A 14,347-nucleotide genomic window follows, 5' to 3' on the forward strand; every position below is an offset into this window, starting at 1 on the left:
CGACCCCTTTCTTGGGGTTTCCGGTTTAATCGATATGGTTAACTATTGCTTTGTTAGTTCAGTTTTCCGGCGAAGCCCTTTCTTGGGTTTTCCAGTGAACTGCTGGTGCTGCATGTTGCATCGGTTTTCCGGCGAGCTCTTTCTTGGATTTTTCGTTAACTACTGCTACTCCTCCTTAAGGCGATTTGTTTTTTGGCGACCCTTTTCTTGGGTTTTCCAGTTACTGCTGCTACTTATATGTATATTTATCTTTTTACATTGCCGTTAATTGCTTGTTTGTGATTAGCTTGGTAGTGTTAACTTAGCAGTAGCATTGCCGGATTTCTCCTTAGTAGCGTTGCCGGATTTTGTTTCATTAAAGCAATAGGTAGCCGGAAAAAGTAGTTTTTAGTCGATGATGATATCGTTGAACAGTTTTTTAGGTTGCCGGTTAAATGGGCGATGATGATACAAATGTTCGTAAAAATGGGACTCGAATGATCCGAGGCGTATCTTAGCGGGGTAAACATTCGGGCTAACAGCCATGGCGTCTCCGACTTCCAAAATGCCCGACCCCCAAATTTTGTGCCCAAGTTTTATCTTATACAAAAAACGGTCACTTTTTTATTTTTCTTGCAACTAATATTATAAATCACGGTTACCTTTTATTTAGTTTTCAAATTGGTAAATTGGCTAGTTTTTTTTTGCTACACCACTACTTTTGGCTAGTTCTTTGCAACGACACGTGGCGATTTGTGATTCATCGATAACTTGCCAATTTAACCAATTTGCCAAAACTTTGGCACTACACCCTTGCCCCTTATGTCCATATAATCTTATGGACACATCTACCACACGAGACGGAGTATTAGCTCAAAGGGGTGTAGCGAATATGTTAACTCCAACTCCAAAAAGTTATGATATTAAACGAATGTATATGTTATGGGAAAAGTGAATGTAGGGTTGTCACACACTTAATCTGGGTAATAAACCTCTCACATATTAATATTTTAATATTAATGAATAAATGATGGACCCCTGATTTTTATAGAATAATAAATCAAGATATAAGGGGTTTTTCACTTAAGTTGGGTGATGTTGTCTCACACATTTACTTCCCCTATGTTATATAGTCCTTATAAGTCCTCTTATATATAGAGAGAGTCATATGTTCGGATGTTTAGGATTTAATTATAACTATGATTGGATTTGACCAATTTATAATTAACTTTGACCAAAAATTCTGATTTTAACCATGAAAAACTTAATTCTGACTTTTGTCGAAGCAAATCAACCCTAGTTCCAATTTTGACTAAAAGTAACTAATTTTGACTTTTCAACAATCCATCAATTGACTTTTCAAGATCTAACCTAATTGTGACCAAAATCACAACTTATATCAATTTTTACCACTAAAATCCCAAATTAAACCCAACAATCTTATGTCGGGTCACAATTTTAAGTCCAAAATCATATGTCAAATTCGGACTTAGACTAGGTTCAACCGAAATCTAAACAAAAGTCACATTTAATTCGAGTTTATACAAGATTTCGGTTTTTTTTTTTTTTTTTTTTGATGATTTCAGGTTCAAAGTTCACGGATTTAACAAGATCTTGGTTTTACTTTATGGATCTTATGGTATTCGAGCATAACTTCTCGCATTTGAAGATTTCGGTCCAAACAATACGGATCTAAAGTTTAAGCATCGCAAAAGTATGTTACTAAAGTAAAAGATTTCGGATTCATTTGCACATACCCATGAACAAACTGATTTACACATATATATACATAAAATATACGGATTTTTATATGTTTAGTTGTAATAATATCGGAACTATACCCATATAAGAAAAGAAAGTTGGATCCATATGTATACATAAATACATCTGGCCGATTTATATTTATATAAAAGATTTTGGAGACGAAAGAAAAGAAAAATAAGAAGACACTAATGGATATGAATAAACAACAAACCTTACCCAAATAAAAGAAAAAAATGAAGATTATAAAGAAAATCGTGGTGGTTTGTGGTGGTTGAGTGGCAGCCGGTTGGTGGAGGGTGGAAACCGATCTAAAGAGAGAGAGAAGAGGGAGGGGGGCGGCTAGGATGGAGAGAGAGGAGGGGGGAGTGTTTTGTGTGAGTATGTGTGAAATAAGAAAGGGGAGATTCTATTTAGACACTGCAAGATTCTAATTGAACAATAAAAAGCTAACCTAATTTCAAACAACCTCTAAAAGCTCGACACGCGTCATAGTGGGCCTATTTTTTCCCATTGTTTATACATAAACTACAATAAGATTGATCAGTGGTACATGGTTAGCTGCACTGCATTTAATGTACTGAATTCACACGTGTAAAAGACATTGTTTTTTTGTTTTGTTTTTTTATTGTTACTTTTGGGCTGATTTTTATTTGACCGTATAAACTTTTTGAATCCTAATTTCCTTTTCGTGGGTTGTCAAGCCCAATTCATTTTTTAGGCTCAAAACAGAAACGTTAGCTTGCACCTTACAATTCAAAAGATAAAGATTGAAACAATTTAATTATGCTTCCTAGTATTGATTTTTATTAAATTTTCACTTCTTTAATTTTTTAGAATGTATGTCAATCAAAAGTTAAAAACATATAACGTGCTAATGATAACTAGTCCAACTGGTTAGAGGCATCCCAGGTTTTACTCAAGCTCTTGAGTTCGATTCTTAGGGATAACAATTTCTATATTACAACTACACGCTCCTTAATATAACCCGGTTAAAAAGTATTATAACTCGCTTAACAGCCCTGTCTTATGCAGGGGAGTTCTATCTGAGTTAATAATAGAACCCGCTTCATACCAGGCCCAGTCTTTTCATGGGTTGTCAAGCCCAAGTCATTCTTCAGGCCCAAAACAGAGACGTTAGCATTAAACAATTTAATTATGCTTTCTGATATTGATGTTTATTAAATTTTCACTTTTTAAGTTTTTTAGAATGTATGTAAATCAAAAGTTAAAAACATATAATGTGTTAATAATGACTAGTCTAACTGGTAAAAGGCATCTAGAACTTTTACCCAAGGTATTAAGTTCGATTCTTAGGGATGACAAGTCTTGGAGTTTTTCCTCCGAATACTTTTAATGGCCCATGGTTAACATCTCGTTGACTAAATATTCGGGGGAAAAAAACATATAATGTACTCTTGATTTTCGTTCGATATTAACAAAAGATGATTACATAGAATATTTTAATGAACTGATCTATAACAATACATCATTAAGAAGCTATTGATCACTTTTAATGCTTTTTTCTTTGTTTTACTTGTTACTATTTATTTTGCATGCTTTTTGTTAAATGACTTGGAGTTTTTTGTGTTAATTCACTAGATATTATCATTATGAAGTTATTTAAGGTCTTAAGGCTCGGTGTATTAACAATCAAGTGCCCCAAAATCGATTTACGTAGTAAAAAAGTGGCCTAAACGGCCGTTAAATGAATTATTAGCGGGTTTTCAATTTTTTCAAGTGTTTTTTGTTAAATAACTTGGAGTTTTATAAGTTAATTCACTAGATATTATCATTATGAAGGTATTTAAGGTCTTAAGGCTCGGTTTATTAACAATCAAGTTCCCCAAAATCGATTTACGTAGTAAAAAAGTGGCCTAAACGGCCGTTAAATGAATTATTAGCGAGTTTTCAATTTTTTCAAGTGCTTTTTGTTAAATAACTTGGAGTTTTTTTGTGTTAATTCACTAGTATTATCATTATGAACTTATTTAAGGTCTTAAGGCTCGGTGTATTAACAATCAAGTGCCTCAAAATCGATTTACGTAGTAAAAAAGTGGCCTAAACGGTCGTTAAATGAATTATTAGCGAGTTTTCAATTTTTTCAAGTGCTTTTTGTTAAATAACTTGGAGTTTTTTTATGTAAATTCACTAGATATTATGATTATGAAGGTATTTAAGGTATTAAGGCTCGGTTTATTAACAATCAAGTCCCCCAAAATCGATTTACGTAGTAAAAAAAAACCTCTAACGGCCGTTAAATGAATTATTAGGGAGTTTTTCATTTTTTTTAAGTGTTTTTTTTTAAATGACTTGGAGTTTTTTGTGTTAATTCACTAGATATTATCATTATGAAGTTATTTAAGGTCTTAAGGCTCGGTGTATTAACAATGAATTTTCGTTGCCGCCAATAAAACACTGGACATTTGATCTCAAAGTTTACCCTTCTTGCCACTTGGGCTACAACTGTTTCGTTGCTAACTTGCTTTCTTTATTTTATATAACTCGCATATATAAGTTGGTCATCTACATAAAAACACTGTTACAACATGAAGACATGTGACCACATATTATAGTCTTACGGGGTAACTTTTGTTTTTTTAACTTTTACAACACAAATTTCGTTTTTTAGTTTGATGTTATTAATTTTTATCACTATATATTTGTTTTCCACCCAGAGCAACGCCCGGGTAAAATTACTAGTCTATATCATTTACTAAAACTTTTTATAAAACCCACACACGTAATATTTTCGTCATATAATATTTTCGTTGTAAAGTATTTTTTAATTTATAAAAACAATTTATAAGTAAAAACGTAGCTTGATGTTGTATTTGTGATACGTATAGAACGGATATATAAAATAAAGAAAGCAAATTAGCAACAAATTAGTTGTAGCCCAAGTGGCAAGAGGGGCAAACTTTGAGATCACTGGTCATGTGTTCGAATATCGGTAGTTAAAATTCATTTTTATAAATAATTTCCATGGCTTTTCAAAAGCAGCCAAAATCCATATGGCCCACTCGTACACGTGTAATTCATACGCGGCGTATACAACTAGAAGCAGCGTTTAGGGTTAGTGTAAATAGAAAGAGAGGTGTGTAAATAGTATATCCCGAAAGAAAGTGTGGGGGAATTTAGGGTTAGGTTTTCTTTTTTTTTTTTCTATTTTTTTTTATTCTTATTCTTCCTAGTTACATTTTCTTTGACTTCCATTCAAAATAGTTTGATCCGACGATTTGATAAAATTTGAGATTCGTTAATTTATTTCGTCGACATATTTAAATGTAACTTTTCAATATTTAAATGTAACTTTTTAATAGAGCTTTCCAACGGATATAAACATGTTCATATTTAGTTATTATATCTTTAATTAATTAAATTTTAAGTATTTTTTTTTGTTGACATTTCCACAAGAAAACTAAAATTTCTCCTGTTATCGAGTCCACGCACAACCTTTATAAATTCTTAATGCTTATAAGACCTGACCAAAGCATAAATCCACTTAATCCATCGAAAAAGTCTTTAAGTCTAATAACGTACTTAAACAAAACAAACTAAAACGACCAGGAAAGTACTTCAAAAAATACGCTCAGAATGACGGTTGTCACAACATGGCTGCGCGATACGACGGTGTGGTAATGGCGATGGTAAAGCGGCGAAGGTATTGTGGTTATTATAAAGGTTGAAATATGTATGTTGTAAATAATTTTATTAAGAATATTAAATGAAAGGAGCATTTTACGTTAATCAAACTTTTTGCAGAAAAAAGAAAAGGGGGATCGACTATGCATTATTGCATTTTATAATGTAATATAGTCAAACTGCAAGGAATAATTATCCTTTAAGATGGCAGACCAAGAAATTTTGGTTTCTAGTAAACAGCTAATACTTCTACGAATATTTGTATGGGCTTATAGTCTACATCTTATTGTGACGTAGCGGAAAAAATAGGATAAATAATTGGACATGTTAATTCTAAGAATACCCAAGAATAATTATTTGAATAGATAGTCGAACCTGTTGATTCATAGGAATGCCAGGAAAAACTCTTCAAATTATCGTTGATTCACAATTAATACCGACAACTAACTTGGAAAATTCACACACACTAACACACACTTGTGACAGGGAGGAAAGAACTTTTCGTACCTTTTTCAAAAAACTTTCCCATACAAAAATATTGTCACAAATATATACAAGCATACTAATATTTAATAACACCAATAATTCACTGTTAGAATATGATCACGTAAAATGAATGTATGTCCGAAAAGTATTTAAGCCTACGGGATCACACCTCAACGTGAATGTAACTATAATTAATTAATATGTTAACTGTAACTTATTGATTGATTTGATCACGAAAAACAAACGGTCGTCTGTTAAATGTTAATAACTAACGGTACTTAACTGACGGACTTAATGGAGGAGATAATTGTGATTGGATGGAAAATTAAGAAACCCTCTAGAAGCTTCCTAGAGGGGGACGGCAAAACCTTAGGGGTTTTTAGAAAACCCTAAACTTGTTTTTCAAGTTAAACTTTGGCTATAAATGCAAACCCTTTTCTTAAGTTTTTCATACACACAATTATTAAGGTTTTCTAAAACCCTAATATTCTCTCCTCCTCCCTCTTTCTTGGCTTCGGCCGATCCTCACAATACAAAGGGTTTCGGGTTTTGTTTGGTTCGTGTGAAAGGGTATTAACAAAGGGTTGTTTGTTCGTGATCAAGTACTAGCATACATACGTTCCAACATTGTGTGTGCAATCGTAGAGAGGTTAATTTAAACCTTGTTCTTGTTTTAATCTCTCCAATATAAGGTACATATTCTATACTTTGGTTAATTAATAAAACTGCATAGATCTTGTCTTCCGTTGCGTGCTTTGTGATTTGATTTGATAATAGTTATATAACCCAACATTCACCTCCCTAATTATTCAAAACCCCCAAAATTAATTATGACAAAAACTCATCAGCTACTACGGTTATGGATCAAAATATCAGCTTGTTTGATCATACATCTTCCACCTCCAAGTTCAACTAGTTATTGCACACTTATGTAGAGAATTTTGTCACACTTTTAGGATACAAAAGCACCAAGAATTCAACTTGCATTATATTGTCTAGGATACGTGCAAGACTTCATCATTATATGGTGATAGTACTCTTGAATTCGTATCCGGACTAAATGCTCGAAAAACAAAAAACAAGTAGTGCGTATTTATAGAATCAATTACTGGCCGGAAACGACTAGAATATATAATCAAACATAGAATTACAAAAACAAACATCACAAGAAAAGTGACTTTTGATCGAAAACGAATGTCCTAGCAATAAACAAGAGATGGTAATTAAACGTTTACCATGATGCGTGAGTACGTTCCCACATTGTAGCCACAAATAACAAGAGATGGGAAACAATTAGCAAGACTGTCTCTACCACAAGGAATACTCCAAGCTTATACCATTTCCGACTTAAGGTGCTTATAAATCCTTTTCTACACGCATGGCACTCATAGCAAAGCTTGGTAGCCTTGTTTTGCCACACATCACAATCACCATTATACGAGCCACCATTTGAGCTATCATCGGCTTCGGGATTCTTTTCCCAATAAGTCACACTCACGTAAGTCATATCACAATTTGATGGCGGTATGCAACATCCCGACTGAAAAAGATATATATATATATATTGTAGAAATTAATACAAAATGTCAAATATTGTACTCAATCCCAACATAAACGAGATATATATGAAGATGTAATAGCATGAAAATAATAATGTTCTATGTTTCATGTTATATATGCATGGTGCATTAAAGCAATGTAAGTGCTTGGATAACAATGTTCAAAAAAAAAAGGTGTTTGAATAACGCGAATCAGTGATACATACCTCTATTGGAGAGAGATGTCTCCTTGAGAAATCATTAGACCCGATCATGGATGATTGTACGGCCAAATCTTGACATGTTCTTGATTTGTATATACAAGTCTCAATTGCATTCCAGTTAGTATCGTTGCTGACCATTATTTTAATCCATGATGGTGAGCCTGGAATTAATCCGCCGTCTAATCTGAATGCCCCGACGAGTGCAAAACCTATTGTGAGAATCACGATGAGTGGCACCATAACCGCGATCAATGCCAACATTATGAACCGTGATCTCAATAGCACCACGGCATTGCTAATAACAAACAAGACAAGCAACCCAGCTACAACGCCGACTTGTAGCTTTGACAAGGGTAGTAAATGTTCACAGTGACTTTCTTTCACGTATAAAAGCCATACGATACAAAAGAGGACGGGGAAAGAAAGAAGGAATGTGATCGTGTTTAACGCAAACAAGATTGATTTTATAGAGCCCGGCATAGTGGGAATTCGATCTTTTACATTGCCAGCCTTAGGAGTAGTTGGGGTTTTAGGATTTTCATCAACTCCGATTACATCATGTATTGTTGGTGAATTTGCATTTTCAGCCATTTGAGTAACACTAAAGAATTAGAAGAGACAGTAGTGTTGGAGAAAAACTAATACTTTGACATGTATAGCTAGCAAATCTTGATTATACTCTAGTATTTATATAACCAAAATTGGGTGGGCAGGAAATGGTTTGGTCAAAGATTTTGGTTTGTTAGCTAATACAGTAAAATCGATCATAGGAAGTCAAGACAATTGGCATTTCACGTTTCCTATAATTCCTCTAAGAAGAGATTCTTAAGGATAATTAGTTTGATTTATTCCAAGGTTATATATACTTCGTTGTTCAGAAGAAATTTGTACGGATTTAACATGGATTTGATTGGACTTTATATTACTGGCATATATATTACTAGTAAAAGTTGACTTACAAGTTAGAACTACTTAAAACCGAATCTCCACAAACGCATAAACCAATTTAGGCGATGACTGAATGTACGTGCTTTGCTTTTGAATCAGAAACACTATCGCAATAAATAATTTCGATCTTGTATATATATTAATTGTCTTACTGTTACAGAAAATCTTCAAAATGGGATAAGTTTAAGGTTACAACGTACTTTATACAGGTAAATCAAAATTGAAGTCATGAACAATTAAAATATGTTTTAAATTCGTGTCAATTTCGAGACCGTATGTATACGTACATTTTTTTGGTGTAAATGTGAATTGTATTACTATCCAAAATATACAAATTTACAATAAGATCAACTTGGCCATGCATGAAATGTTAGAACATGTCAAATATGAAAGTTAGACAAATATAAAACTGTTATAAATGATTAGACAAAAATAGATGACAGAAAAAACTAGTATTACATAAGCTAGAATTCTAAACGGAGCAACTAACCTTGCCGATAATATAGACTTGCTCACCCCTTCCAACCCGCATCAACTTGGACTCCTGCAACATTGATCTATAGGCTATCTGTTGTCCAATGTGTGATGGTCATACGGGCCATACATGGGCTTGTCCAATAAATAAATGAGAGCCCAACAAGGTACTACACAAATGAAATGAGTCTATACACAAAAAGTTATGAAAAATGGTACTACATTCTACATACGAGTATATTTTAACACATTTTTCTTTCTATTTTTAATTTGGTTCATTTGGCTTCTTCTTTTCTTTCTTCTTTTTTGTTTTTTTCGCTCTTATTACGTTTATATTTTCAGGATCTTCGTTTTCTTCTTTCGTTGCCCGTGACCCATATATAGATGGGTGAGGTAAATTTTCATTAGTATTTTATCAAACCAAATCCTTTATTCCAACATGATTTCAAATGCATTAGATTAAGATCCAGTGATCCTTATTGACAAAATCTATAAAACATTATGGCTAATGTAATTCGCATTGTTGCATAATGACTATTATTCTAGCTTTCTCTGTAATAATCTTATTGATATGAAAGTACCATTATTGTTTATTGATAATTATTGTTTGTAAATAATTTTGTCTTGACATGATATAATATGATTTTGAATAGAATGTACTTGTATGATTTTCATTCATGATTGGATTTAGATTGAATTAAAGACTGCACCGGGTGACTCTCGCTTCCCTACTACAAATCAAAGCAGACACTGTTTCACTCGCTACATAGAATTTCACAGGTATCATTTTCTAACGTTATAGATCATATCTGCCAAGTTAATGTCTTCAAATCGTACCAACATAATATCAAATCAAATAATTATGTATATCATATGATATATTGTATAGATGTGTGGCGGCAAAAGGTGAAGGTGCTGAAGAATGTGAGAAGTTTGCTAGATACTATCGTTCTCTTTGCCCAGCTGAATGGGTGAGTTAATTGTTTACTCATTATTACCTATTTAAATTTCGATGTATATTATCTTAGAGGAGTTACTTATGAATGGGTCAATAATTCACGTTAATTATGTGTTATCTCAAACATGTGAAATGAAAACGATCATCCTAAACGGGCAGAAACAAATGATTCACATGAGTCAATAGGCCCGAGTGTACTCCTAATATCGCATTTAGCCAAAACATTTAGCTCACCGTTAATTTAATACATATTTGTAATCGTATTTGACACAAGAATCCGCAATTAACCTAAACCATATTAGGTGACAACACGTTGATCATAATCAAATAATATAATTTACTAATCATATTTGGCATGCCAATTGTTAAAACTCGGTAACAACTTGGGACAGTATTGAAGGTGTTGGAAGTCAACCCGACCCAAAGTTAAAACTAAAAAGTTAGCCTTTCAGCAGGCCCTTAATATATTTGCTCTCTCTAATGGAGTGAAATGACCAGGCTTTGTGATGGGATTGCAGGTTGACAGGTGGAACGAGCAGAGGGAGAACGGTGTTTTCCCAGGCCCTTTGTGATTTGAACAAATCTGGTCTAGTATGAAGTTTATTGTTTGCTTCAAGTTGGTTTATTTGTTGGAATTAGTTGGTTAAATAAGAGTTATCCGTTATGGATGGGTAACGTTACCTATTAAACACTTGGGTTTCATCGGAACAATTTTGATTATCATGATTTGTGAATGCACCAACATAATACTTGCAAGTTAGCGTTTGTTTTCTTTCATTAAAGAGTAAAGAGTGGAAATTTTTTTCTTTTCTAATGGATATGACGCCATAGATTTCTTCTTCTGAATCTGGAAATTGTAATCAGAAAATGACAGGGTTTCAAGGACCGATCACAACCTTTACCTATAACTGCAGTTAAGCTTGAATCAAACGTATAGTCCAGATATATAGGGCTTGAAGTATTTTGATTGATTTTTTTAAGGAACCATTTCACCCACAGACGAATGGTTATCCAAGATACGCATCACATAAATGATTTACCATCAACCACAGAGTGTAAGTAGAACAAACTATGGTCATTTTGTGTGTTCATGTTAAAGATGCATACTATTACTCTGTTTATCATGTAAGCTCAAAGTAGCAAAATTAGACATAATATAAACATGTAGATAACTGACTCATTCTTAGAATTGAACCATCAGCCTTAAACCAATGCCTATTTGCAGGAGCCTATAGGGTTCAAACTTATGCTTCTAAAAAATTCTCCAACTGTATAACAGACAAATTAAGCACATCTCTAAATAGTAAGTTCACATCTAATATAAGCACTGCAATATGGCAATATGAAGGAATCAATATCACAGAATAAACCACCCATAGTACTCGAAAAAGAAAACATTCTCCATTTAACCATCTGTAGAACCAACATAGCAACTTGCATTGTCATTCAAAAAGACTTCAAAACTGAAAAGTCTGCTAATAAAGTGATGATAATAATAGTCAGAACTGCAACTACAGTACACGAAAATGCTTAGAAAAGAGAAGTTCCCTTGCCCTTCTTGTCTCCACCAATTTCAAAATGCTTGCACCTCTGTAAGACGAGCAAAAACACAAGACAAAGCTTTAGCAACTGAACACACAGCACACAAGAATCACGTTAATATACAATTGTCCAAAACAAACCTTAATTGGGTGTTGAGAGACATGCTTGCAACCCTGGCATTGCAACCTTAGCACAATCTTCTTGGTGGTTTTTGCCTGCATCATACAATGAATTACATTAGTTAAAACATGCCCATAAAATGCTAATATGCAACAAAGTTTAGTAAGAGGATATATATTAGAAAACAGCATACTAACCTTCTTGTGAAAGACGGGCTTTGTCTGACCACCATAACCAGATTGTTTCCTGTCATAACGACGCTTTCCTTGTGCAGCCAAGCTATCCTTTCCTTTCTTGTATTGAGTCACCTTATGCAAGGTATGCTTTCGGCAATCCTTGTTCTTGCAGTAAGTCTTCTTGGTCTTAGGAACGTTCACCTGTAAATAAAGCAAGCAGAAAATAATATTTTAATAACGGCTAACAATCTGTAAATCATCGTGATACATCTAACCTAATCACATTTTCCATTATGTGATTTACACTACAACATCATAAGTGTGATTCCAGTACTGTTACACCAGTAAAACTCAAACACTTCTACTTTTAAATGTATACATTGAACAAAGAGCTATTCTGTTGAAAAAACAAATCCACATTGTTTGTCAAAAAAAAAAAAAAACAAAGCATTACAATAGTCCAATTTGAGCATAGTATAAGTGTATAACCCATACAAATCGCAGTGTATCGACTTATTCAAAATACTGTAAATACCACACCATTGTGTATCAGTTATGGTTCAAATATATTTACACATCGACTAGTAGTACTAACTTAACCTTACTGTAATAAGTCCAACCACAGTTGTCAACAGGTCATAAACAAGCCCTTTACAAAATATAACAAAAAATAAAAAATAAAAACATCGATTCAACCATTACAGAATTTCAAGATACAGTTACTTCCTAAAAATTCCCAAATTGAAAATTACTGCTTGGCCTCTAATTAATACTGAAACTTTTACTGCTAAACAAACAATTTCATGAATTATATACCTTTACACATTCACATAAGAAAAAAAATATTTTCTAAGGTAATTACATAATACAGAGATACAATCTTGAATACAAGTGTTTCTACAATCAATATATATATATATATAATGAAAACATATAACAATACACAAAATGAACAGTTCAAAAACCAGTATCAACAAGTATATACTAAAAATATAATCTAAACATTAAATAAAAAATTAAGTGATTTAGACGGTTAAAAAAATGATAAGAAAAAGGATTACCATGGCTGCTGTAGAGGAAAGATGAGATACACAGCTGCTCAAGTGATATTAGAATTTACAACTGCTCCAAGCTAGGGTTTTATATTTTATGGCTTGTAATTCGGTTAAAGCGGTTCCTTGAGCCCAAGTCATACGGGCTAGCCCATTTATTTGTAATTGTAAATGGCCCTTTTTTACAAAGGCCAAAAAAGGGAACTTGAATAGTTGAATTTCTCTCGCTGTTAAATAAACATTCCATCTATTATAGGGATTTTGCATACAGACGATACTATAAAACGATCTAGAATATTTGATCGAAAGGCTAATTAGTATATTGTGAGATACTAGTTTTTTACGTATTTTTAATGTGTTACATTAATTTGTGCTAGATTTATCATATTAGCTATTTATGTATCTTTTATACTTGTGTTGCATTATATTAAATATTTTTTTATAGATATTTACAAAGTTATGTTGATATTTAAATTATAAAAAGATGTTTAAACTAATTGTGGTTATCTTTTGATTTATAGTTATAGATATATATAATTATTAAAACAGTAGTTAATCAGACGATTTTAGAACATTTTCAATTTAAAACTAGCTTATAACATTGCCACATAAGATTTATCCTATGTGTCATCTCCATAATTTTTTGACAATATTTATAAATCTTACCCCAATATTTATAACATTTGTATACATTAAATTAATTAAAATAACATTACGGACAATATTTATAACATTTGTATACATTAAATTAATTTAAATAACATTACGGACAGGATTCAAATTATTGGCAACAAAATCTTAAGCCCAAATAATTTTTAGAAAAGATCCAAATATATGATTTAAATTGTATATAATTAATAAGTTAAATATCAAATGTGATCGAACCGTAATGTTATAACTTTTGAATGAGATTAACATATAAAATCTCATAATTATAGGATTTCAAATTTTTTGGTTCTTTATTAAGAAAATTTTTGATACAAGTTACTGTCAAAGTTATTAGCTTTATGTTTGTAAACTAGTGGACGGGTAGTCTCAAAATATAATAATTAAAGCTAAAAAATTAGAATTCAAGTATATTAAACAGATACCGAATGAAATTAAAATATCTAAAATTAAAACATAAAACGATCCCAGTTTATTTCTTTTTTTTCAACTTTAGTTAAATACAAAATTTGCAGTTTGTAATATCTAAATGTACTACAAACATAAACAACAATTTTAGATTAAACGATAAAAAGAGAAACAAAAATTGTACAGTATATATGAAAAATACATATCAATTTATCAACAAAGACCATCGCGTACATTTTGATTTTCTTACCGTGGACAATAAGATCATTGGGGTACTTTTTGAAAGATAAGAGAATGATAATAAAATTTAGGTTGTATTTATAATAAATTTTTGGAAGAGTTTTAAGAGGAAAAAAATAATAATAATTAA

General features: G+C 32.2%; 3 protein-coding genes across 3 annotated transcripts; 1 reads left to right on the forward strand and 2 right to left on the reverse strand.

The window, feature by feature from the left end:
- Window positions 1–7,102: 7,102 nt before the first annotated feature.
- Window positions 7,103–8,224, reverse strand: LOC122597608 (tetraspanin-15). Its single transcript, XM_043770184.1, has 2 exons — window positions 7,637–8,224; window positions 7,103–7,411 (listed from the first exon to the last, which is right to left on the reverse strand). The coding sequence occupies exons 1-2, from the start codon at window positions 8,222–8,224 to the stop codon at window positions 7,103–7,105; spliced, it is 897 nt and encodes a 298-aa protein (XP_043626119.1).
- A 1,149-nt stretch (window positions 8,225–9,373) lies between these two features.
- Window positions 9,374–10,713, forward strand: LOC122594820 (cytochrome c oxidase subunit 6b-3-like). Its single transcript, XM_043767130.1, has 4 exons — window positions 9,374–9,448; window positions 9,747–9,835; window positions 9,945–10,026; window positions 10,532–10,713. The coding sequence occupies exons 1-4, from the start codon at window positions 9,440–9,442 to the stop codon at window positions 10,583–10,585; spliced, it is 234 nt and encodes a 77-aa protein (XP_043623065.1). The 5' UTR covers window positions 9,374–9,439; the 3' UTR covers window positions 10,586–10,713.
- Window positions 10,714–11,392: 679 nt separating this feature from the next.
- On the reverse strand, window positions 11,393–13,006 carry LOC122596526 (60S ribosomal protein L44-like). The gene is made up of 4 exons (XM_043769123.1): window positions 12,913–13,006; window positions 11,873–12,052; window positions 11,696–11,770; window positions 11,393–11,603 (listed from the first exon to the last, which is right to left on the reverse strand). Exons 1-4 carry the CDS (start codon window positions 12,913–12,915, stop codon window positions 11,544–11,546), a joined length of 318 nt encoding a protein of 105 aa, XP_043625058.1. The 5' UTR covers window positions 12,916–13,006; the 3' UTR covers window positions 11,393–11,543.
- Window positions 13,007–14,347: the final 1,341 nt, after the last annotated feature.

This window comes from Erigeron canadensis, chromosome 4, assembly GCF_010389155.1.
Source record: "Erigeron canadensis isolate Cc75 chromosome 4, C_canadensis_v1, whole genome shotgun sequence".
In the NCBI taxonomy this organism is placed as follows: Eukaryota; Viridiplantae; Streptophyta; class Magnoliopsida; order Asterales; family Asteraceae; genus Erigeron; species Erigeron canadensis.

What these genes read in the sequence shown, in the direction of transcription:
- LOC122597608 (XM_043770184.1), bottom strand. Translation starts at nt 8,224, where the DNA reads ATGGCTGAAAATGCAAATTCACCAACAATACATGATGTAATCGGAGTT. An exon ending in GACATCTCTCTCCAATAGAG is followed by an intron (nt 7,412 to 7,636) that starts GTATGTATCACT and finishes TATCTTTTTCAG; the next exon opens with TCGGGATGTTGCATACCGCC.
- LOC122594820 (XM_043767130.1), top strand. An exon ending in CGCTACATAGAATTTCACAG is followed by an intron (nt 9,836 to 9,944) that starts GTATCATTTTCT and finishes TATATTGTATAG; the next exon opens with ATGTGTGGCGGCAAAAGGTG. An exon ending in CTCTTTGCCCAGCTGAATGG is followed by an intron (nt 10,027 to 10,531) that starts GTGAGTTAATTG and finishes ATGGGATTGCAG; the next exon opens with GTTGACAGGTGGAACGAGCA.
- LOC122596526 (XM_043769123.1), bottom strand. An exon ending in AGCCCGTCTTTCACAAGAAG is followed by an intron (nt 11,771 to 11,872) that starts GTTAGTATGCTG and finishes TGTATGATGCAG; the next exon opens with GCAAAAACCACCAAGAAGAT. An exon ending in TCTCTCAACACCCAATTAAG is followed by an intron (nt 11,604 to 11,695) that starts GTTTGTTTTGGA and finishes CTCGTCTTACAG; the next exon opens with AGGTGCAAGCATTTTGAAAT.